Below are 25,636 nucleotides of genomic sequence, written 5' to 3'. Positions count from 1 at the left end.
TGGCCCACTCTGAAGCAGATATGACGAACAAAAAGAGATTGGGTGTTCCAAAGGTAGAGTTTGCGTCACCGTCATTTGTGGCTGACCAGCCGGCGTAACCGTTTGGTTGTGATTGTTTTCACTTGAAATGGATTCGTCCCGCCTCTCGGCTATTTGGTCTTCGTGAGGCTGACTCGCAGTAGTAGCAGTAGTAGTCGGTGTGTGTTTGGCTCTGTAAATATTTGCATTGTATTCTGGGGGGGGGGGGGGGTGGGTCAACAATATGGAATATTAAACACTCCTGAAGAATTGTGGGAGGGAGGGATTGCATTTTAGAATGAGTTGCACTTATTAATTGCATTTTTCCATCTAAAATTGTTTCCATGATTATATTCCATTTCTGCTATTGATGTCACGTCATGAGTTGAAGGAATCTCCATTTGGAACTGTTGCGGCAAGCACGGCACTATTCTGCGTCAGAGAACAGCCCTGAAAGTCGTCATTGGAGAGCTACTTCTGAAGTCACTTCAGTATTATCCACACAAGGGGCACACCCCTTTATATGCTATTACAAGTTTACACTTTTTGAGAAGAGCGTGGTGTTTGAAACGACATTGTGCTCTTGACCACAAGCTGGCTACCAGGTCACCCATCATCAATGACCTGTGCTGAGAGATAATTTTGGCAAACACCCCTCGGTGGCAGCTGCCCTCCAGCTGTGGACATGTGTTGATGATTCGCAGCGTTCGTTTAACATTGACGCCCCCCCCCTCCCCCTCTCTTTGTGTACTCACAGATGAAGAACGCCGCATCAGGGAATTTTATCAGTCGAGGGGACTTGACCGGGTCGTTCAGGCTGAAGGTGGGTGAGCAGATGCCCGTGTGCTGTGTATATGGCTTCAAGCGAAAATACAAACGATTCCATGCGCAGAACTTGTTTAATACTATGGCACTCGTTCACCTTATCAGTGTCATTAAGTGCTTGGCACGATCGTCGCCATTGTATAAAGGATGTTAATGTACTTTCAAGATGCAAACAGCAATATTTACAAATGTATTGTTAAATAATGTCCATATTATATTCTACATGAATTAATGTAACTCATTGGCAGTGGCGAACAAGCACAATTACTTAAAACAAAAACATGTAAGTGGTAATGTTGCAGGCAAAGGCCCCTCTTCATTGAATATAAATATAGAGACCAGAGAAGAGCGAGTTCATAAGAGTTGGAGACTGACTGCACTGAACATCATTGGGGGCCTGGTGGACATTTGTTTAAAACATGTTTTTAAAAAAAATCAGTTTTAAATTGCTACAAACACCAGGGTGGGGGGGGGGGCAGCCAGGGGGCAGAAAACAGCAGCAACAATTCAAAACTTGGGATATCTGGGTCTGCATCAAATTGTTGCAAACTGCGATGCGGCGAAACAGCTGGGCTTACGGCGATCGACGCACGTGACGTTTGTGCTATCGGCGTCGCGCCTGCAGAGAGCACGGCTGCGGAGCAGACGTCCCTGCAGAGTCTCCCCTTCGACCTCTCCAAGGCGCACTACTACTGCTACGACGAGCTGGTGCGGCTGTGCCTGGAGAGACACAGGTGAGCGGCACACGCCCGGGCACCTCGCGACACGCTCGCTCGCGTCCCCCACCATGTGCGCGCGACTCAACTCGTCGCAGAGTTGAGTCGATCAGAAGGGCAGGATAGCGAGCGTAGAGATGGATTTTCGGTTTAGGGTTGTAACGAGGGCTGGGATAATTCGTCGATTAAGTGAATTAATCGATAAAACATTGTAATCGACTTGTGGTCGATTTACTCAGGACTCTTTAATACTCTTTACTATTTTTTGTTTTACCAGGTAAGGTCTACTGAGCTATGTAGCTTTTTTCAGAAGCGACCTGGCCACAAATGATAGCTCAACGAAGTGGCTTGTCATGTTGAAATTTATAGCAGCCAAATAATCTAAACGTGTGTTTCTAAATGTGGAGGGAAATAAACGGAGTTCCTGGAGAAAAATCCAACATGACAACGGGGAGAGAGACACCGCAAACTCAAAATATATAGGTGTCAGGGTCGGGATCGAACCCGCGCATAATGTATACCAGGCGAGATAGTTAACATCTCACCACCGTGGCACCCCAATAACGGGGGCCACCACTCCTACATCCAGCTTACTCGAAGACAGGAATCCCTTTGAAGCTGCACCCAGCGCGACGCAACTGACGCAGCTGACGATGTCACCAAGTTCCGCCCATCGCCTCCCTTCCAGTCTCACGCGCGGGATCACGGGCGATGCTTTTTTTCCCCAGCTATTTTCTTTGTGTCTGATTTGTCATCAAGCTGATAATTGGTACTGTAATAAATTACTTAAAGTGTGAAATAGCTGTGCCAAAAAGGACAGGATTGTAAGCGCTGATGGATAGTCGGCCCGGTATGTAACGATGTGCAGATTCATAAATTGTCGTTGATTTTGTGCTCACGATACATGCGTCCAATGGCGATGTGTGTGAGAAACGATTGGTTCTCATTTGTATATGTTGTATGTAATAGGTTAGCTATTCTTAAAATAGAATAATAACCCCAAATTGTCACGGTACATCAAATTGCGAGGAGCGCGAGTAGATAAGATGCCTAATAGAAAAACAATACTTAATTTGCGGCCATCCTAATTCCACTGCTGGATGAAGTCCTTCACGCTCTGGGGGTTGTTTGACCATACTTCACCACGCTAGTCGGTGCGGGTTGGTAAAGGGAGAGGTGCACAGGGGATCGGTTCAGATATGACTTGCCGCTGATGTTGTCTATGGCCAGGAATTGAACTCTGGCCGTCGGGTGTATAGTGCATTGTGCATATCACTTCACCACGTAGATAACTCTTATTTATGACCGGGTAAAAGCCCATTGAGACTATAAGTGTATCTTTAAGGGGGACCTAGGTTTAAATAGGTACAGCAAAACAGCATAGAGCATGTGAATCGGGATCGGGTATAGACAGGAGTTTGACCAGTTTTTGGTCACGGTGCTATTCAATCGCATTAAATTACTTCTTACCCCGATGCATCTTGGCCCCAGCACATGCATAGAAATGAGGCTTTTGCCCCCGTGAAATGGAAAAAATTCTCCCCGCAAGGCAGTATAACGCAGCGGCGAGCAGGGAGAATTATACCGTTAATACAGCTGTACCGAAAGTGAGCTCTCCAAAACGAGTTGTTACTGCGGGGAGCGATCGGACAGAAGGTGCAAACGTATTTAAGGGGCGGTAATTGATTTAAGCGTTTTGTGGTGCAGGCCGCGCACGCGAATCGGGGAGATTTACCGCGTTCGCTGCGGCGGGAGGCTGTTGGCGGAGTGCGTGATTGATGGCTCCAGTTAAAGATGTTTACCGCATGCGTCTCGCGCCGGCACTGCAGTCTATCAGCCCATCGACCGCCCGCCCAACTACCAGCAAAAAGCCTGCGCTTAAGTGCAGCAGGCCGGCGCAAACGGAGGGGGGGGGGGGCGGGGGATGGGGGCTTGTGCCCAGTTTCTTCCCGCGAACTCTCCCCCCTCATCCTCGTCCTCCTCCATCCTCTATCTCCTCCCACCAAATGAGACAAAAGCGCTTCTGCGAATGAAACGAAGACATTTCGACAATTCTCTTAAAGTACCATCTGATCACCGGCAATGTAGTTGAAATACCGAGTCCTTTAGCAAAACCCAAAAACCTTTATGTCCCGTCGGCTTGATGGGGCGTTATGGTTTTTCAGACATTTTACACATGCACGTAGTGTCGTGTACATTCGTACGTGTTTTTTCTTGGTATTTATTTGTCGTAGTTGAAGAGAGACGCGTACCATAAACAAGTAAGTGTTTCCTAATTATATATTAGCTGCTGTGAACAATGGAAGAGAAACATGGGCGTAGAACAAATAACACGGAACTAAAGATGAAAAAGAAGCGTCCAAAGGTGCATGCTTGGAACTACACTGAGAGACAAAAAGAGAGGGACTCGTCAATCGGAGAACGTCCGCAAGTTAGCGACATCGCATTTCTGTTGGACAAGACTAACGATGGGAGCGGTAGCTGAAGGGGAAATATGGATCATGTGCAGCTGTTTCATGAGACCTGAGAGACCGAAACAGTTTGGGAAGGCCTTCATCCAGCATGGTTGCCGATCGTGGTATATATGTGCGCATCTTTGGTTAGTTATATTGACGTTTCAAATGTACACTTTGTGGGAGGGAAAATAATGGTAACAATACATTTAAATTCATCGTAGAAGTTACATTCCGAACGATAAGGTATTGTATGTATTAAAAATAACCATTTAACTTTGTGAAAAAAAAAAACATGCTTGAAAGTTCCTAGTTAAGTATTGACGGTGTAATTAATAATGTGAAGGGGGGTGGGGGGAGGGAGAGAAACCAAAACACAGTGATACGAATAATGTATTCTACCAAGGTAATGGCCAAACGAGAAAATACTGCAGTGATTGGAAAAAAATGGCCTGGAGGCTTGACCGTGCCGAGTTAATTTGTAAGACGGTTTTTCTTCTTTTTTTTTCCCTCTTTTCTCCAACACTGAGCTCTTTGCGGGATGGAGCCTCGAGGCTCGGAGCGGTGGGTGGCCTCGCCTTGCCCCCCCTCACCATCTCACCGCCTGCCGCTGACGGATTGTGATTGGGCTTGAGAGATTGCCGCGTGTAGTTGGCCCCTAATTGAAATCGACCAATCTCTCGCTTCGCGTCTCAAGCAATGCGCGTCACGTTGATGGCTGGCCCGCCGCGTCACTTGAGGGGTTGGGAGGGGGGGGACGGAGTGGGGAGAGAAGGGACGGAGAGAGTTCAAGGCTGTGGCCACCCTGTCCATATTCCCGCTTGGGGTGATATCGGGCGAGGTTTTCGATGGGGTTGGGGGTCAAATGCGCGCGGAGGGTGGAAGAAAAAGGAATATAGGAGGTGGGAGTGGGTGCGCGACGGCCAACGGGTGGGGCAGGCGAGGTCGGGAAGGGTGCGAGGCAGCGGGAACGAGAGAGGCTGTTTGTAATGTCAAGTTGTGAGCCGGGTCTGGCGTTGGGTATTGATTGGGGGTAAATGAGCTGCTAGGCATGTGTGAGCAGCTCTTAATGACTGGGAGGAAGGGCAAAGGCTGAAGGTTGACTGCTGCTCGAAGACAAAATCTGCTTTAGTGACTCCTGCAGGACAGAAGTGGACAGAGGGCTGGCGATCAGGTCTCCGGCATTTTATCGACCACCTTTAACAAAATAAATGCCGGTTTGTCATCCCTGTTTACAAAAATCCGTCTCTCCTTTCAAGTGCAATTGAGCCACAGCGAGCCGAGGGGAAGGTTACGGAGCGTGGTATGAAAGTGAAAAATACACAATTGCAAAAAGCTGAAGTAATACGCACGCCGTAATGTTCTGTTGTCAGAAAGATTGGGCAAGCACCTTGCGGTGTGTTTGAACAAAGCTTGCAGCCATGGCGGCAATATTTGCTTCTGTAACAAAGTAAGCAATATGTTTTCTCAGCTACCATATCAATTTTCTGTATATTTTCCACCATTAAATACCGGGTTTTGGATGGAAACGGAAAAAAAAAACTGTCTCACCTGATGGCAGTTTCTACGAGGGGGTTATACTGGTAGGAACCAAGTGGACCAGACCACCAATAGATTATATCGTCCGTCCGTCCGTCCGTCCGTCCGTCCGTGTATCAACATCGACCCCTACTGCAAACACTTGGCAGGACCCTACAAAAACCTTTTGACTCAGTGGGGCTTTCCTGGCTTAAAAAGTGTAATAATACATTATGTTTATATTATTTGGTTATTCGTTCCTACCAGCCCACCCCGCAGGGTCCTGTTTTAGATATTGTGCGTCATTAGTTGACCATAGTTCACGTGTTCACGCGATTAATAAACGGTGGCATGAATCTTCACGTCGAATTTAATATTAATGCATGCACAACACATTGGCTGTTTTTCGAGGTTGTATAACTTTTAGATTCATTGCTATTCCAGTCTATTAGCAGCCTTGTCAGCATATTTAATGCATTAAAATCAGGACACTTGCAGCTGCTGCTGCTGCAGTAGCAGCAGCAGGAAAGCTAGTTTCCAATGACTCGGGTAAATGGCGCATAGCGCAGCTTAGTTCATGCAGGAGTGATTATTCGTGTCCGCAGTTGATTAGAATAAAAAAAAGAAAAAGAGGACATCCATCAATATAAATTACAGGCAATGAGCGGTAACAAACAGTAAGTAGACTGGTTTGGTCAGAGTTCACACGCAAGCTGTTTGCAATGGGAAGGCGCTGGTGTGGAGCGCTCTCGTACCACAATTTTCAAGGGGGGTATTTTTCGTGCTGGCAACGGCAAAATCCATTGGACACATCGTGTTTGAGCAAGCGATCGTGCGGCGGCATTAAGTCACGCGCTCGCGTGATTCAAAACGTTATTTTATGAGCATTGAAATAAAACGTTTATTAAAAAAAAAAAACAGGGAAGTATGTCCAGCGTGAACATTTTCCCCGGTAACGTTTAAACCACTGGAGGTGTAAAATGAACTGCGTGTTTATCAAGTATCAGATGGCGGCCACAACGTCGTCTGTAAACGCGGACGGTCATTTGAAGAAGTTTGTTTATGTTCAGGCTAAATACACGGTGAACTCTGATGCAAATCCAATGAAAAAGGTGCGCAGACGCCCGGTGCTTGCGGTGAAGGAGCACGCAAGGAAAGAGCATAATGGCTGCGAGCACTGAAAGTGTAAACGCTCATTAGCAGCGCTTATCTTTAACACTTGTGCATTAACTCTTGAGTGCAATAATTTCACATTTCCCCATCCGCCTGGCTCGCGCAGACTCCGCAAAATGCATGCAGTTAATAAAGCGGAGACCTCTTGACCAGATTGAGAATTAGACAAATAATCTGGCTCATCAGAGTTTAATTAAGCTGTCATCGCACATTCCCCCGTCCCTCTTCCTTGGGGGCCGCCCCTGCAATATTGGTCGCCCGTAATGGAAACCTTCACCTTGATATTGAGCGCCGTGTCATTTTCATTACAGCCACATTATTCTGATGAAGGAGAAGGGGAGATAGAGGGCAGGCAGAGTCGCGGAAGCAAAATGCCGACCTCATCTATTTCGCCCTCTCACTTTTATTAATATATTAATCTGCTGAAGGGGAGCAACTGTTCTGCCATTGCTCGTGCTGAGATAATTGAAGGAATATCGGATTAGGCGCACGGGGCCCATTCCTCTGCCCTTATTTAACACTCTGGCGGTCTTGCCACGGTCCCGCGCGCCTCGCCCGGCCGCCCGTTTGTGTGCGCGGGCTGCCGCTGGGACAGAGCACGGCGCGCGACGATCTGGGGCGGCGGGCGGGGGGAGGGATCGGCCAGAGATCCTCGGCTTGGCGGGAGCCTGTAAACGTGCGGCGGGTTGCGGTTGGGCCGAGACGGCCTTCTAGGCGGGAGTACGTCGGCGGGCGCGCCGGGCAGGCTGGAGTTAACGCGGGGCCCGGCGTGCGGCGGAATCGCATTAACCGCAGCGCCGTGAAAGGAGCCATCCGTCTTTTTTGTTATTACGCGATAATGGGCCCTTCAGCGCCGAGGTGCGAATTTGAGAAAGTCGTTTGTCTCGGGGCCCTGAGTTATGACTACCCGCACGCTGGTGTGTCTTCACTGTGAGCTAATGACATCAACAAAAACACCGTCAGCCCGCCTGATAGTGGAGACCGTCTGAATAATGCATCTTCCTGTGCACACACATACACAGCTTCCTGGAAAATATTTCAATGAACACGGGATGTAATATTTTGTTGTTTTTATTTTGCTTCAGTTTATTTTTTGTCACCTCGTTGAATAGACATTTGTCATTACATTATGTTTTCGCAGTCACTTCCTCTCCGTTCATAGTGTCAACATAAAATGTATATGGGGCAGTGTACCACATACATATTCTTAAATTCATTTCTATATAATGCAATTTAGGCTTGTAATTTGGTGTAGTGTTGCCAAAGTGCATTCCGGGTAATAATATTAAAATTTCATTGTAGGTGGTTGGTACAAAATATTTTATGATCAGCCATGTACATCATTTAATTGGATTTGCACATTTCCTCTGGCGATGGAGAAAACTCAATTTCCGTACTCAAAAAGGTAAAACGGACGCCTTTTATTAAATGGGATCATTTGTTCCGAAGCGTTGCGTGTAATGATTGCTGACGGCTTCACCTGGCACGAGCGGCCCTCTCACGCCATGCCTCCTCAATCGGGTTCCGCTCTCCATTACGCTCAGCGGCCACAAATAATCATAAGTCCAATTACTGCGATGGAGACAAAGTGTGAAACCCCCCCCTTATGTTCATCATCCTTTTGTTTGCTTGCGACGGCAGTTGTTGTGCGCAAGCCTCCACAGGGACTGATGCTTTCTGTGCGGCGGTATTATGTTTTTTTAACTGTGTAGGTGGGAGTGAGTTGAGAAGGCGGGGGGGGGGGGGGGGGCAGTGGGGAGGGGGGGGGCACTATATAATTTTTTTTTTTCTCCTCTGGTAATGTGGAGAGAGCACCAAAGCACGAGTCATCTTTCAGCGAGGCTCATGATGAAATATTGATTAAAGTAGGGAGCGGGTTAAGTGCCCAGATCCATCATTGCCAGGTTGTCCACCGCCCGTAATTGCTTGGGCTTTGGAGGCTGCCTAAGCTGGCAGAAGACACTGTTAATTTTGGAGCCGGACCCCATTAGCCTGCTGTGGCCGTTGTGTCTGGCTCAGCGCTTCTCCCTGCGTACAACTTGCGATTGTTTTTTTTGCTTTGTTGATTGGGACGAGTGTCTTTACGATTGAAACAACGGCAAATTTCTCCCGCGTTAAGAACCCTAATCAGGCTGCTCCCGATGCAAGTTCTGCTCTTTTAGCATGCATGTGAACATCATTTAAAAATGTCGTGATATTGCTTTGGGACATTGAGCTCCATGCAGTAGTTTTTTTTAAATCCTTTATATTAAATTTCGATAATTTCGATTATATTAAGTTCACTTGCTTGCTTGCGCGCTTACGACCGTGCAAATCTTTCGGTCGTTTTTTAACCCACTTCCCGTGATCTAATCGAGCTGACATTTTGCACACAGACTCGTTGTGCGTGACAATTTATTTTCGTGAAAATTTTTTTCCAAAATTTTACACTTTTTAGGAAAAAATTAATTATATTTAATTACCAATTGCTTAATGGTGGCAGGCAATCATCTGACCCATAGGTGGCAGCCATCGCAAGCCAGAGGACGAGAGGACTCTAGCCGCCACGCATATAAAGGATTTATAGTGAAAAACTTTGTTTTTACGGGTTCATTTTTTGTTTGTATAATCAGGTACGTGATTTGGTCTTCGTCATTTTTGCAAATATACGAGGTGCATTAGAACATTATTGAGATTTAATCCTTTAATAATTCTCTTATTCAACATTACCTTCACTCGATAAGAAGGAAACACCTGCCTGCATCGTGAAGAATAAACATGTTTTTGTCGTGGCGCATAAACATTTTTCATCATCATTCAATAAAACCTGATAAAATACAGTTGTCAAATGAAATCGTGAAGAATTTGAGGCTTCGCTATTCGCTTTTTTTCCAAAGAGGCATGCGGTCCTTGGAAATATTTGATAATAATGGAAAAATATATTTTGCAAGAAAAAAGAGATTTGCACCGCAAAAAAATATCAAAACAATATTATAACATTCCCCCCCTTTTAAGTTTTCAGCGGGGTGAATCTGTGGGTATCCCGCACGGTTGAAAATGTGTCCGTGTAGGCTGGAAAGCTCTCGCAAATGTGGTGTGACGTCCCTCTTTTAAACTGCCACCAAACGTCTGACATTTCCAAAAGTGCACTTGCGGGTGCATTTCGATCAAAAAGTCATTCTCCCTTTCCGATCGCTCGTCTGCCACCCGCGACCCCGCACCGCTGTATATCAACGACCTCGTCGCCGCCAGAAAGCCTCTTAAGGTGGTGCTGTTGCACTCTGGGAAAGAGGAGCAGAAATGAGCATGTCTCCTCTGCAGACAAACTGCCGGCCATTGGGCGCGCAAAGCTGTGCAATTTTGTATCCCGTGTACTTCATTACGCTAATGAATGTCGTGTGTTACATTTGCACTTTTTCAGCTGTCAATTGATGAAGTAATTTAGCCATTAATGTCATGCAAATGGGTTTTTTAGCGCACATTAAGAAGGAGCGCGGGGAAGGGTGCCATTTTCATCAGCGCGGTTGTTTACACCCCGCAGTGCCTTGATTAAGTGTCGCGCGTCCACGATTGTTCATGGCCGCACTTAGCGGCCTCCTCCGCTCGTAACGGAACATTGAGCACATCCCCGCCGTTAATTTCCCCTCTTCTGATTACTCAGTGAAAACTCTGGCCAAGCAGCCCTCGTTAAAACACCCGCGTTATGGCCACACACATCGATCTGTCGATTGCTTTGTTGTTTTTTGTTTTCTACCTGGAAAGGAGATACACAGGGGACAGTATTTCTATAACCTGCCCCCCCCAACCCTACTTTTGCTCTTATGATTCGAATTTCTCTTTGATCGTTAAACTACCTCTGGGAGAACAAGTACGATCACTTTATTCTGTATTTTTCCCTTCCAGTTTTATCACGATTGTTCTACCGGTGTGGTGTCATGAGATGAAGCATCCATTCAGAACTCTGGCACTGCAATGCCGCAACACGGCGTGTTAGAGAGCGCTGATCACCAAACTGTCTTTGGGATCCCTTGAAGTGACCTTTGGTCGACACGGTAGAGGGCACCGCTTTGCCCACCGAGAGGACCGTCCATCGCCGTATGGCAGTTAAACGGGAGAAAAAAACGTTATCATTTAAAGCACTGAAAATGTTTTCCACCGATATTTACGCCTGCTGTGATTTTTGGTCCGCAACTTGGCTGGTTGGAATTTTGGAAAAATGCACGTGAAACGAGCCACTCTTCACGTATATTTTCATGAACACACCTGCTTTGTCATTTTTGAGCTTCAGCACGGAACGTTCAATATTACTTATTTTCCACGTGGCCGATTCGACCAGGACGTACTATTGCTCTTCATGTCTTTGCATTGAAAATTGTTCGCACATTGCGAGCGTTTCACTCGTTTTTTTTATACTTTACCTTTTCCGAAAAGGGTGGGCTTCCTGCATGAGATGCAACAAAAAAACGTCTATTATTATTTCAGAGCTACAGAACTTTGGTTACAACAGTTGTTGATATATTCTTAGGTTTTTTCGGTAAAGTCACGTAGGTAAAACATTTAAATTAATAAAAGTAAAATTAAAATAAAATCACGACGTTTCGGAGGCAACACAAGCTTCCGTCTTCAGGTGGAAGGTAAGCGGAGGATGATGGAAGCTTCTGTTGCCTCCGAAACGTGATTTTTATTTTTATTTTACTTTTATAAATTAAATTTTTTTACCTACGTGACTTTACCGAAAAAACCTAAGCATATGAATCCTTGCAGTCACGAAAGCTTCAAATCTAGTTGTTGATATGTTTTTGTTCATTATTTTGGAGAGAATATACTCCCAAGGCTTGGGCACACATGACCGACCTCTGGCAATGCGACTCTGGCACGGGGTGATGAACCTGTCCCCTTTATAGTTTTCTGACTTTTTTTTGTTGCTTCCCCTCTCCTACCGCAGCTCGAGGCAGGGGGCGGAGGGCAAAGAGCCACCGGTGCCGGTGCTGAAGGTAAGCGGAGGATGATGGAGCGGCGTGGGCTAATTACACTGTTATGGCGCCGCTGGCGAAGAGAGGAAGCTGCCCCCCCCACACCGGGCTGGCGGCTAATGGGCTTGATCAGGACCATATTGCTGCGCTGTGCTTAAACTCCCATCATGATGAATTAGCACGTGTTCGGTGTAAATGAAGGAAACAATTAACGCTTTAGCATTTGTATTCATTGCGGCTGTGTTGTGACACGCTAGAATGACTCGTCTTACCCGAGTTAAAGCAATATGTAAAAACAATTTTAAGAATGTAAATATTCAACTTTGCTTACATTCCATATCATTATGAGTAATTTTGTCCGTATATTTATCCGAAATATTTCTTTAAAATCGTAAACGAACGCTGCAATTGCACGACCAAATGTGTGCGTTTCTGTCGTGCACGCACGGCGTCATCTGCGGCACATTTACCCGGCAAGTTAAGACACAGTCGTAAAAATTGGCACCCTCCACTCCTTCGACACACACGCACTGAAAGCAAAAGGTTAAAGAGGCGACCGTCGCTGGAGCTCCTTGCAACACAAATCAAGAGGCGGGGATGTGGGACGGGTGGGGGATGTGGGACGCGTGGGGGGTGCGGAGACGAGCGCGCGGCTTCTCTGGCCGGCTCCCGTGCGTTTGTGTTAAGAGCAGCGCGCGTGTTGTAGGAAATGAAGTCAGCAGGGTACGGGAGGATGGGCTAATGCAGAGATAATACATGATGATGGATGGGGTCGTTTACTGGCGAGGCAGCCGAGTAATGAATGCACCGCATGCGTCTGTCCGCGGGACTGCTTTGGCACATGCCGGGAGCGGCCCGTGAAATCTGATTAATTTTCTGACAAATACCTCCGTTCGCTGGGACTTGGCAAGCCCGAGCAGCCGTAGCCTCCACTTATTTTAGTGACAAAACGCGGCGGCGGCGGCTGTGCGTGCCGCCGGTGGGCTCCCAATTTGTGTGGCGACGAATTTTTTGAGGTGCTCGTGGAAGAGTCGTGCGCTGCAAAAGCATGGGCCGCCGTCAAACGTGAAGTGTGTGGATGTTGCGTGTTTTCGCGCAGTTGCGTGCGGTGTGCAGATGTAATAAATGCAGATGCATTAAACCACATTTTTGGTAATTATAATTCCGTGCCCAAGTGATGAAGAGTGCGAGACTTGAGCCAAGGTACTGATAAGGTCTCCAATGTAAAACTTGATATTCCAGTAGACTTGGACGTTGAGGTACATTGGTTTTCATGCTGTTCATTGTGCATATCGTGGGGGTTAAATCACGGGCAAGATGAATGTTTGCACTGCCAGCAATGCACGCTTGGGACTTTTACGACGGTTCTAGTTCGTATGCATGTCTGGACCAGCCGATGCCATCACTCCCTCTGTGCTGTTGAGGAGCACAATAAATCAAAATTGCATGCTTGAATTTTCACAGCACCCTGTACCTGACGCTTACATCAAGGCGGTCAGTCATTTGCTCGGCCAAGCCTGAAGCCGAGCGTCAACCCCTGGACCTTTTACACGTGCTCGGACTTTTACTAAATTTGGACTGAATATTGGCATAGTCATCCTAAGGCACACCTTCCTTATAACATTGTACATACCATCTCCCAATCGCTATGCCCGTTTTCTGCCCCAGAGTGGAGCTGATGTGTTCCAGAGGCATTTTCCCCCCCGCTCTCGTCAGTTAAGACTCGTATCAAGTTTTGACGCGGTGCACCTGTCACATTTTCTTTTTCTTGCAGCAAAAGTTTGTGCGGTGTTCGGTGCGCACGACCGTGTCACAGCTGAGGCAGGTCCTCTCCAAGAAGCTGGGCATCTGCCCCCCGTCCCAGGTGCGTGCGTTACTCAACGATTCACGCGGCTGCTGCTGTTGAGATTCGTGTCTGCCGAGATACGTTCCACTGCAGCTTCGTATACTCTTCAAAATCTAATATCGGTCGAGTTCTTCATTTGTCACTTCTACCCACATACGATATTAACGTGAAATGTTGGAAATAATGCCCGTCTCTGCCCATTTTCCCTATTCCTATCTGGTTGTGAGCAAAATATGCAATTCTGTGGGTAAGTGTAGATTTGTGATGCTCTTCTTCAGTTTATAAAAACAAATTTGGGTGACTGCAATGAACGTCGATGAATGGTTTAACCCAAACACAAATTAAGATGTTTTTTTCAACATTCAATGTTCATTATTGAGCACAAATAATTAAGCATGTAACAATTCACCACCCCGTCCCCAGCGATTTGATTGCCAATTCAGGGAATAGATTTAAGATTTTTTTTTTTTATCTCATTCATTCAACTTTGTTCCCTCCATTAACTTAAATGTAACAACATATCATTTGCATATAATTTGCACAGATAATGAGCTGTTCGCATGCGCACAATTAGGCGTGTTTCGTGAGCATCAAAAAAAGTACTCCCTTTGACGAATGAATCGAACCATCACTACCACGGCCGGTTAAAAACCATCTCTGCGAAGAAAATCCTGCGCAACTGAAGTAGCGATGGGCAGCGAGCGTTGAGGGGGCGCCGCTTTCCCAAGCGACTTTTGTTTTCCAATCGGCCGCAATTTCACGGCGTCGCGGGCACGGCGGCGCGAGACGTCTGCCGAGGAGGAAATCTCGGCCGCGGAATGCGCAGTGGCACCGCAACGCGCAGCCACGCGCGATCAATCACCAGCACCCCCCCCCCCCATCTACGGTCCAGCCACGTATTCACACCCAGACTGCCAGTTCATTCCAGCGACGCGAAGGCGCGTGCCGCCATCGTGTTGCAACCCTTGAACTTAAAACGTTAAAAGATGTATGTTGTACGATTTTTGTGCTCGTCTGTCCAGGTATTTGTACATTTTGAGGAGGAGTCACTTTTGGACGACACGACACTGAAGGAAGTTTGGTTGACGTACTGGTATCAAAAGGCAAGTCAACGCTTAAATGAAGCATTACATATTTGTGCTGAAGCTCAACGTTGAAAGTGTAACATGCAACGCATTTAAGTCACGCGCCTTTTCGCTTCTCTTTTTCAGCCAGCACCATTGCTCTTGTACTACAGTATTTCGGAAGGCCCCGTCAGCTGATGCCTGCTTCATATTCAAGACAAAATTGTTGACCAGGGACTAAGTATTTCTTCACGACATGGTAGTCGTTAGAGCACTGAAGTGCCCTGTTTGCTTCCCAAAAAAGAATATTTATTCGACATTAATTATTGCTGCGTATTTGTGCGATTCTACAGCATACAGGTCGTTTGTTGTTTTTGGTGAGTTATAAAGCATCCAAATACAAATCCTTGGCTAGATCGGTTTGGCACAAAAGCGATGCTGTTGCTTACTCGCACACAAGCCCCCTGTAATCTGTACACGGGTACTATGGTCACATGACATTGAAATGTAAATAGCCAGCCTTGGTAGTTGCACATCTGAAATTTCTCTCTGGAAGGAAATTGTATATTTAAGTGCTGTATTATAATTCCAAATGGTATTTTTATGTATATTTTTGTAAGTTATAGATATGTATCAATGAAAGGTTCCAGGTTCTACTACATGTACTACAGTCTTAACTCAAGACTAACATTGTAAAGTTATAATTCTGAGCCAAAATATGTTAAAACTCCCAACATGTGGAAGAGTAAAAACAGAAAAAGGGTATAAATGGTCTTAAATTCAGTATTACATATGCATCGGCTAACTGAAGCCATGTGATAACACTGGTTGAATTGCCTTGTCAACTAAACAAGCGGTATCTTATACTGTCCATTTTTGTAAATTCAAATATATATTTTAGTGTTAATATAATTGTTTTGCTATAGTAATATAAATAAAATAGACCACCGTGACTTGGCAGCTTGAATCCTTCACTCGCAAGATTGTTTGCGTGAATAAACTATTTTTATTCAGGAAAAAAAAAAGACTCGACGTGTGGTGCAAGATTTATACATTAATGTACGCGCCACTTGGTGCAATATCTGTCTCGTAGATTGCCAGCAGTGAATCAAGGGTGAGAGATTACACTTCCAAACGGCATGAGCGACAGAGTACATTTTACACACGAACAGCAATTAGTGCCAAAAATCCATATCCATACATACGCAAAACCGATGCATTATTCAACTACACTTATCGTTTGTGTCATTAGTTAATATAAAGACACAGGTGCACACGTTTTATGATCACAATTAAAATGCATCCAATGGCTTAGCCAATGAAAAGAGAAAGCTAACATGAATTTACATGCATGTTAAGGAGGATTTTTAAATGGTCAAAGTTTCTTGCCAAAGAAAAGGGATCCATACAGTTTTCATCAGACACATTGATACAAAATTATTTTGAAAAACATTCCCATCCATAAAACACTGGGGGTTGTGATGATAGGCTTCTGTTTAAAACGGATCGGAGTTAAGCACAGTTTATTGAAGACGTACAGCATTACAAACACAGCAGGCACATCAGTACCCCAGTTATCATGGACTTTACACATTAATGTACAAAAATAAACTACAAAGACCAAAGAAACTGCTTATGGTAACATTACACTGAAATCAGAAATCAGCTATCTATGCATTCTAATAATCTAATGTCAATACATAAAGGGGAAAATATGCACTATTTGCAATTGTATGATGCACACAGATGACTGAGTTGCAAGCAGAGATGTTCAATACATGCCCCACCTCAATTTGTTTGGAATATTAATAGTCACGTCAGCAGAAAATCGGTCAGATTTAATGATAAATCCAAAACCAGATGTTCTACTCAAGCAGCGTCGAATGTGTTGAAATGCTAAACGTAGTTTGCAATTAACTAAATTCTTAATGCATTGGGATTTGCAAGTCTGATCTCTTTTTCCAAATACATGCATGAAACACGGTCAAGAGAACTGTAAAGCAAAGCTACCATATATGTACATGTAACAGTTTTGTTTTAATCCAAACCGTACTGAAAGTACTAATGTTATGAGTGGGGTCGTCCACTTGCACAAGAGCAAAGATTATTTACAAAAGAAACGTAGCAAAAGCTGCATGCAATCTACTCGAGATGATGTCCAAGTCCAGCCGTGGCCAATAGTCAAACAGTGAATTTACAACACACGCACACACACTAAAAAATAAAGTACAAAAAAGAAAATGGATTCTATACACAACTAAACTAATATGAAAACAAAGATGTTGCAGACCGTGACTCATTTCACCTGTAAGAACACTGCTGTCATTCTATGATTTTATAATACCTGCGTAAATGTGTCACTCTTATAATGGCATCTACTGAAAAGGGCAGCAATAAATTTAGTTGAGCCTTTGGTTAATGATGTAACAGACTTTTATTTCTTTCTTTTTTTAAACAACTTTCCCTAAACACCAATTATAATGTGCTCAGCAGTAAGGTTGTGATAAATATAGTATAATGGTCAAATGGGCAAACATGATGAAATACAAGCTGGCTTCAACATGAAATCATAGCAGCATCCAATACATGTTTGTAGGTCAAAACTGCCAAACACCGGGTGACAAGATGCCATGTGTAGAATTAAAAAAAGAAACAAGATTTATTTACACAACCAAGCACGACCTCACTAGTCCTATTACAAAGCAATTCACAATAGCTACAAGTTTTCCCAACTCATACTTGAGGCTGGTTTTCAAATGCCACGAAAAAAGCAGCCATGAGGTCAAGAAGACAGGGGTCGGGGCAAGAGCGTTGAAATACACCGAGATGTAGGTACGTAGTTAAGTGTCGAACTGTGGTTGTAGTGATAGGTCATCCATCAACTAAACTCTTCCGGCTGCTCACAGTGCCACCGTGTTTAGCTGGGAGCCTGGCACCAGCCAAATGCACTTGTGCCAAGATGTCCCACAAGTTAGCAGAGGTCAAGCTTCAGTGTTGGTCGATTTCATCCAGAATCCCTCGGTAAATTCAAAAGCCTACACACAATTAATATTGTTGATAGCTTATCCGTCTAATCGCCAAATTATCCAGGGAGAAGGCTCGTTCAGCGTCCCTGGAGAGAAACGAAGCAATTTTGTCAGGTCGCGAATAGCCAGTGTAGGGAGCAGGTGTGTCACATTGTTGTAGTGAGGCCATTAGGTGCAAGTTTTATATAATACACAACAAATTTGAACAAAAAGTGTTGAACCAGTGCTTTAACACAACTGCTGCATTAAGCTGTAATTTGTTGTATATATATAAAAAAAATACAACTCAAAATTTTGTTCGATTTAAAAGCAATATACAGGTTATGGTAGCTTATTAGTAGAAACATCACATTTTACAAGATATGTCAAAGTAATAACATCATAAAGCATACTTGCCAATTTGAAAATTATTTAAAAACTCCAGCTGTTTATTCCATAATGTGCAATTCGGGTAAACAACATTTTTTACATCAAGTTACATTGTTTCAACAATGCAAGTGACCGTTTCTCATTTAGCTACACGTTTGTTTAGGCTACTACAATTGGCCGCTTAACGACAATATTGCTGCCATACACATCCCACCAATGGCGAGACAGATGGGTGGGTGCGCGCGTGCGTGGGCCGCGCCAGTCTGCTCAGACGGACCTGCAGTTCGTCTATCTGGAAACGTAGGTGTACGTGCGCGACGGGGAGCGGGCCGCCTCCGCCTGTGCTGCCGGCACGTTGAGGAAGTCCCAGATGAGGATGGTGTCGTCGTGCGAGCTGCTCACGATTTGGAACTCGTCGAATTGCAGACGGAACACGCGGCCAGAGTGCTCCTGCAACGCCAGAGGTTCCACATGGCAGAGGGAGGGGGAGGGGGAAGACGACGGCGCGCGTCACAAATGTGCAAGCTTCACTCGGAAACCGCCCTGGCCATTGCACTTCAGCATGCACGGACAAAGTGGACAATTTATCTTGCCCGTGCGCAGCCCTTCTTGCTACTTCGACTGCTGGATGAGGGCTTCCCCACAGGCCGTGCGGATCGTGGGGGTTATTTCACCATGCTTCACCGTGCTGGTTGGTGAAGCTTTGGTAAAGGTGGGCAGCATAGATGTGAGTGTAGAGGTTCAGTACAACAGATTTGGCTGCACTGCCCTCTGCTGTCCACCACATGGCCACGCAAACTCTGTGACCACGCGTTTGTGCGTCGTGGTCACTCATGGGAGCACTATCCAGGCTGAACCCCGATGAGCTCGGGCGCATCCCAAATGATTGGGTCACAGGCAAATGACCGCACCAAATCACAAATATAACCCATTCACATTTTCGGAATGCAACGTGCATGGTGTACAAAGTCATGAAAAAGGTGACTTCATCTTTTTTACTGAATAACAATAACAATTTGCTTTTTGAAGACAATCGTTTTCCATAACAATAGCAGTAGAAGAATTGCTCCGAATTGTCAGTTGACACCGGCACAAATGAGTTGCTTGCAGTTAAAACAATATCTCATGCTACTCTACACAAATCACATGTATCATCATAGTTAAATGTTTCTTTAAATTCCAACACTCATTGTTTCTTACCACCAATGTGCGCAAGCACAGAGTGCCGGCCGGGGCTCGTGGATCAAGTGCTGCTACCAGGTCCCACACTTTAATTTTACTGCACACCACAAACAAACATTGGGATATGTTAAGTATTTTTCTTGTACAATAAAAATGATATACATACTTTGTCCCCGCAATACCATGTCTACGAGGTAGTTTCCCCCATGCACCTTGTTACATATTTCAATCTTAATATATAACTTTGCTTCGTGTTTACAGTGAAGAACATTGTTTCTGAGCAGCTTTGGCTGAAGCAAGCTTTCCTGCAGACACAAACCCCTTGTCCTCCAATACCTAACACTTTAAACCACCAAACCAGCAGCTTCAATGGTCAAACGACTTCTACGTGAAAAATTATCCATACACCCCCACTGTACATGTACATAACCACACATCGTAATTATGTGTCTCTGCACTAATAAAAAAAATATAGCCGATGGCTGCCTTCACTTACGTGGAAATAGACATTTTTCTATGATGCCCATGATCTTCCACAACAGTACACAATGTGTTGTAAAATACAATTACACATCTGTCACAATCTACAGTGTGGTACAACAGGGACGACGAAGAAGAGAATGATGGAAAGGTAATCTAAAGTGTTTTCATTTTGCCACAACGGAGTTCGTAACATCGCCGAGTTTGGCCTCAAAGGTGACACGTGTCCCATCCATGCACGCCGGCAAAAGCGTCTGGGGGCGGACGTGGCAGCAACTCACCCATCGTAAGCGCCGCTCACGATCCTCTTGTTGTCGAAGCGGATGCACCGCACCAGCTCCTCGTGCCCCTCCAGCACGCGCAGGCACGCGCCGCACTCGATGTCCCAGAGCCTGCGTGGTAAGAGGCGGCAGCAGAGACGCTCAACAATCTCGAAAACGAGATGACGATGGACCTCCAGGCGTGCGATGGTGCATCGAACCATTGATCAATATGTATTATTTTTAGGCTTGAATATGCATTTAAATGTGCATGTGCACATCGATTATTTACAAATGTTGGCATATGTACATTTGGGCAAATGTAGTTAACAAAATGAGCCGCAGTGCAAACGACCGCGACCCAAAATCAAAATAACTCGCAGCATTTGCCCAGTGAGACAGTCTGGAGTTGAGTCATCACATCGTTAACCAAATATAAATTATTTTCTGGCTCATTGGCTCATCAGGAAAATGCTCTGTAACTGGTAGCCCAGTTGAGAAGCCAAGAAAGCTACCCTCTTAATTGGTGGCAGTAGTATGCGTGCTGTGCTACGAACCCGGCGGCCGGAGTTTGATTCCCGGCCAGGGCTAACATCAGTGGTGAGTGACACCTGCATGGGTCCCCTTCCAGTTGTGTGATAAAGGAAGTTGCTCAGGTGTTCTCATTCTGTGCATGCATGGCCACCGCAAATAACAGTCGCTCATGTTTTGCAAAATGAAAGGCCAGCTCACCGAATAGTGTTATCCGACGAGCCGCTGACCACCAGGCGGTCGCGGTACTGCAGGCAGGCGATGCCACGCTTGTGTCCGTTTAGCGTGCGCACAAACTCGCATGTGCTCGTGTTCCACACCTGTACACGCACCCACACACCATTGCATCCCGTTAAGACATGGGTGGGGCAACCTTTCCCTCACCGAGGGCGAAATAGGAGGCCTTTCAAACTCCTTCATTGCGTCACACATTGACACACCTCAATTTTGTCACTACATGAAGCGCGTGCAGTGACAAGAGTGAGTTGGCACGCTCCTCTCGTACACAATTACTGTGGCCGCGATGCTTGCAGCGATGGATAAATGTCATTTGCAAGTCGTTTTGAAGCGGTAGGCCTCAGATGACGCTGGGCTGTAAGGAGTTGAAGTGGCAGGCCATAGACTTCCCATCCCTGCCTAAGAAGAGTGACATTGTCACCTCCACAGAGCAGAATGCGCCCGTCCAGGTTTACTAGTGCGCACATCAATGCAGCCGGTATGGTTCAATTAAAGAAAGACTATATTATTACTTTCACTGCAGGTTACATGATATCTAATGGCTGTGCCTAATGTGGTTTCTTTGTAAAAAAATAGATGGACCACATCATTTTGGTTGCACAGAATGGGGTTTTTAGTTGCAGCCCAGTAATATTAACAGATATTTCTAAATCAAGCACATTCTGTTTTTACAGCATATATACATATCGTAAAAATAGGATAAGTAGGCAGAGGAAAGAAACTAGAAACAATTTAATTAGAATGAATAATGGCTTGTACATTGTTGGGCAATGTATGAGGGAATAAACAAGTTAAGTGCTTTACATGCTGTGCATTTAATAAGCTCAGATATTTAATATTTACGTAGTGCTGTATATTTCAGTTACGACAGAGCCCTCTAGTGGTCAAAACAGGGTATGAAATGTTTCCACGGATTGAGCTTTAGATTTAGAGCAGACAGCTGGCAATGCCTGTAGCTCCCTCAGAGCGATGCTGCCGATGGTTTTTTGTAAATTACTAACCTTAACATGAGAACGGATTGTTTTTTCATAATTACAAATGACAAATCCCAACTATTCCGTGCACAAGTTAAATGTTCCATGGCGCTCTTCAGAAAGATCAGGGGTGTTAAATGCAGCATCTTAAAAATCTTAACACAGGTCAATAACAGTGCCCAGCCTGGCCTATACGGAGGCCAAGTCTCAAAAACGAAGCCTTCCCCTAACGGATCTGCAAATTGCATCTGTGAATCTCGGTGGGTAGATTCCCAGAACAGTATAAATTACCAAATATTTGATTTGCTCATCGAGGCAATCGCACAGTTGATCTGTGAGCTGCACGCTTGTGTGACCGAAATCAACATTCTCGCAAACAACCCCGCGCGCGAGCGGTGGAAACAGCCGCGCCGACCACCCGGTGTACCAATTTAACGTGACGTTTTGTATTAATCATCGTCGGCGATTTATAAAGTATCCAACAGTGACTACATCTGAATGCGCTGCTGTACAAGTGGGAGGGATGTGCATTGATTTTTACAACGAAATCTCCAAGAGCCAATATCTCCAAATTGGCACACTTAAAGGAACAGCTATCAACGTGTTCCAGTCAATCACTTGGAATGGACCGTGTCCGCATGTGCCTGTCTTGGGTGCAGCCTTGCCACCCAACTCTTGCAGCACGGACTTCTCAGTCAAACCCTTCTAAAGGACCTTTAATACAATATGTAAAATCTTGTCTTAAATGTACATTTACAGTATTCCCTCGTTATTCACGAACCTTTTAACCGTGAATGGCATCTGGAACTCTACATGACTGCATTTATAAACAATTATTTACTCTATGTATCAGAGGTGTGGACTCGAGTCATGTGACTTGGACTCGAGTCAGACTCGAGTCATGAATTTGATGACTTGCGACTCGACTTGGACTTGCATAACAATGACTTTGTCCCACCTATGAGATGTGGACTCGAGTCATGTGACTTGGACTCGAGTCAGACTCGAGTCATGAATTTGATGACTTGCGACTCGACTTGGACTTGCATAACAATGACTTTGTCCCACCTCTGCTATGTATATGACACACTTTTGTGTGTTATGATAATGTTCACACATGTAATAGCTTATGTACGAGGTAATTCATTCAAAAGATTTTGCTATTCACGGGCACCTCCAGAATGTATCCCTCGCGGATACGAGGGAATGTGTACATCAACAAATTAACGAGGTGGATTAGACGGGATTCATCCAGAGTTCCTGAAACATCTTGGCCATAAAGGATGCCGCTAGCTGGGCAGATTGTTTTTAGACAAAAGGTCCTCGGGCAAAATTACAAAAAGATGGGGACAAACGAAGGTCTTTGCCATTCCCAAGCCTGGAATATCAACCGCAAACCCAAATAAATTCCGTCCCATATCCCTGCTGAGTACAGTTTACAAACTCCTGGAAAGTATGCTCCCGACCCGTATGTCACGGATATTCGAGGAGGCTATACCAACTGAACAAGGCTGGTTTCGGCACCGGCCGCAGCAAATGCGACCAAGCGCTGGCACTTACCACGCACAAAGCTGGCCACCAGCGCAAGGACATCACAAGGAGCTGCTTTCATCAACATATCAGCGGCATGTGACACAATATGGCAGGAGGGCCTCATGCTAAAGGTGTCAAAGGTCATCAGATGCCAGCAGACCATACGACTCCTATCATCGCTTCTGGCCAACCGGCGATACCGTGTCCACTTAGGGAACACTGTCAGTCCACTTACTCAATAACAGGCTCCCACGAGGATCAGTGCTTGCTCCGGCACTTTTTAACATATATAAGTGACCTCCCTGTCACCATCAGCCGGAAATTTGGCGACGCCGGTGAGTTGGCACTTGCCGTCCAAAGAAGGACCCAAACGGAGGTCCAAAACGACCTGTGCGAAGTCCTCAAGAAACTCGAAATGTACTTCAAGTACTCGAGGCTCCGCCCAAACCCAAGGAAAACAGCCATTACATCATTCGACCGGAACAATGCAAACGCCGACTAGAAACTGGCCGTCACTTTCTGTGGCGAAGAGGTCCAGCACGAGAAGTACCCAAAATACCTCGGTTGTCACTATCGACAGGAACCTCACGTTCTGCGAACACCTGCAGAATACTGTTGTAGAATAAAAATCACGAGTTAATCTCGTGCATAAACTGGCCGGAGAAACATGAGAAGCAGACGCAATGACGCTCCGGATGGCCACCACAGCACTAATCGTCTCTGCGAGAGAATATTGCGCTCCAGCTTGGAATAAAAGCGTGCACAAGTTGGTGGATACACAGCTAAATGCAGCCATGAGGATCATCTCAGAAAAGCTAAAGAACACACCGCTGCTGTGGCTTCCGGTCCTCGCAAACATCGCTCCTCCGTAGCTTCGCAAGGCCGTCAGAAATCCAAACCTCCCCAACAAGGACAACTCCATGCCACCGCCACACAGGCTCAAATCCAGAAAACCTTTCTGGCAATATGCAAAGAACCTCCATGACGAAGACAAGACCATCGAATTACGATGGAGGGAAGCCCTGGACAAACACCGACCTGCTGCAGAAACTCATCATCAGCGACCCCACAATCCTTCAACCCGGATCTGATCTACCGAGGAAGATCTGGTCCTCCTTGAATCGAATCCGGACACTCCATGGAAGATGTGGTGGACACTTTCTCCATGAATGGAAAATTAACCAGAGTCCAGTTTGTGACTGTGATGCGACATCTCAGACGGTGCAAAATATTGTAAACGACTGCCCAATCAGATCATTCAACGGCGATCTGAAACAAATCTACGCAGCTATTCCTGAAGCAATTGAATGGACATCAAATCTCGACGTCAATTTGTAATCTACTGCAATCCCCAAAAATGCCATACAGAAAAGGTGGCTTCTTGCAGCGAAGCCGCTCCTAATATTCGATTTGTGCACTTCAGGAATTAATGCTGAATTCTCACGATTAAAAAAATTGTACGAGCATGCACATTTGGAGTCTTGGGATGATAACACTAACCCGTAAAAATCCAAATTGCCTTAACCTGGCACTGTAGGTTATTGCATCATGTTGTGTGCGCACATGCTTTCTTATACATACAAATGCTGTACATGTGCAGTATGTGTGTAGTAGGGTCCTTCAACTACGTTAAATGTAACATGCATTGGCCGCCAATGTCATATTTCATAACAGAAATTGACGTTAACAGGCGTCTTAACATAATGAATATACAACACTAATCTGTACCTAATATCTAAAGGTCTCCAATCCTTCTCGTTCACTTTGCTTTCATGTCACTTATCTTTACTTCTTGTCACAGCTCTCTCATTTATATAACTTGCTTATCTCTCTTTCATCTCACTAATCTGCATCCTTTTACGACTCATTGAGCCCTCGTAGGACTGCAGCCCTGCCAATAGAAGAGCAACCGATTGTGGAGATTCTAAATGCAAAACAGGAATCCAAACGAAAAACCACAATAACGGCACCCAAGGGAAGTCGCGACGTCACAACCCCCTTCGTGCCGTCTGCTTCCTGGCGACTCTCTCAACCGACCCGACCGCTCGGATTCACTCGCTACGCGGTTCAGTGAGACGCCACCCGTTACGTCCCCATTCGCCCCCGCTCGCCTTGATGGTGCGGTCTCCCGAAGCCGACACGATGTATTTGTCGTCAAAGTCGACGACGTTGACGGCGGCACGGTGCCCGACAAGGACGCGGCGCAGCGAGATGTCCGTGGGCGAGGCGAGGTCCCACACGGCGATGGAGCGGTCCTTGGAGCAGGTGACCATGAGGCCGTTGGTGAAGCGCAGGTGCAGCACCGCCTCGCAGTGGTGGATCAGCGTGTTCACCATCTCGCCCGTGTTCACGTCCCACACCCTGCATGAGCATCATCATCGTCGTCGTCGTCAGCCAACGTATATCCACTGCTGGACGAATACCTCCCCTAAACCGTCACCATCGCTCACGGTCGCATGATGGAACAATTACGCCTAGC

General features: G+C 45.7%; 2 protein-coding genes across 4 annotated transcripts in view; one reads left to right on the top strand and one right to left on the bottom strand.

The window, feature by feature from the left end:
* Positions 1-15,552, top strand: part of PCGF1 (polycomb group ring finger 1) — a 31,323-nt gene extending 15,771 nt beyond the window's left edge. Inside the window, exons 4-9 of the mRNA XM_078861582.1 lie at positions 776-841; positions 1,469-1,577; positions 11,628-11,676; positions 13,430-13,519; positions 14,524-14,604; positions 14,713-15,552. Of these exons, the coding sequence (XP_078717708.1) occupies positions 776-841; positions 1,469-1,577; positions 11,628-11,676; positions 13,430-13,519; positions 14,524-14,604; positions 14,713-14,763 (446 nt within the window). The 3' untranslated portion in view covers positions 14,764-15,552. The remainder of the gene's footprint in view (positions 1-775; positions 842-1,468; positions 1,578-11,627; positions 11,677-13,429; positions 13,520-14,523; positions 14,605-14,712) is intronic.
* Positions 15,553-16,071: 519 nt separating this feature from the next.
* Positions 16,072-25,636, bottom strand: part of BTRC (beta-transducin repeat containing E3 ubiquitin protein ligase) — a 34,115-nt gene continuing 24,550 nt past the window's right edge. For all 3 annotated transcript variants that reach the window (XM_078861579.1, XM_078861580.1, XM_078861581.1), the window contains 6 exons: positions 25,269-25,518; positions 20,615-20,733; positions 19,904-20,014; positions 19,161-19,239; positions 18,238-18,410; positions 16,072-17,677 (listed from right to left, as the gene is read on the bottom strand). In XM_078861579.1, the coding sequence (XP_078717705.1) occupies positions 18,249-18,410; positions 19,161-19,239; positions 19,904-20,014; positions 20,615-20,733; positions 25,269-25,518 (721 nt within the window). In that variant the 3' untranslated portion in view covers positions 16,072-17,677; positions 18,238-18,248. The remainder of the gene's footprint in view (positions 17,678-18,237; positions 18,411-19,160; positions 19,240-19,903; positions 20,015-20,614; positions 20,734-25,268; positions 25,519-25,636) is intronic.

The sequence above is a fragment of the Lampetra fluviatilis genome, chromosome 12, assembly GCF_964198595.1.
Source record: "Lampetra fluviatilis chromosome 12, kcLamFluv1.1, whole genome shotgun sequence".
Lineage (NCBI taxonomy): Eukaryota > Metazoa > Chordata > Hyperoartia > Petromyzontiformes > Petromyzontidae > Lampetra > Lampetra fluviatilis.
Note: the sequence above shows the minus strand (reverse complement) of the source record. Positions and strands in the feature narration are given on the sequence as shown.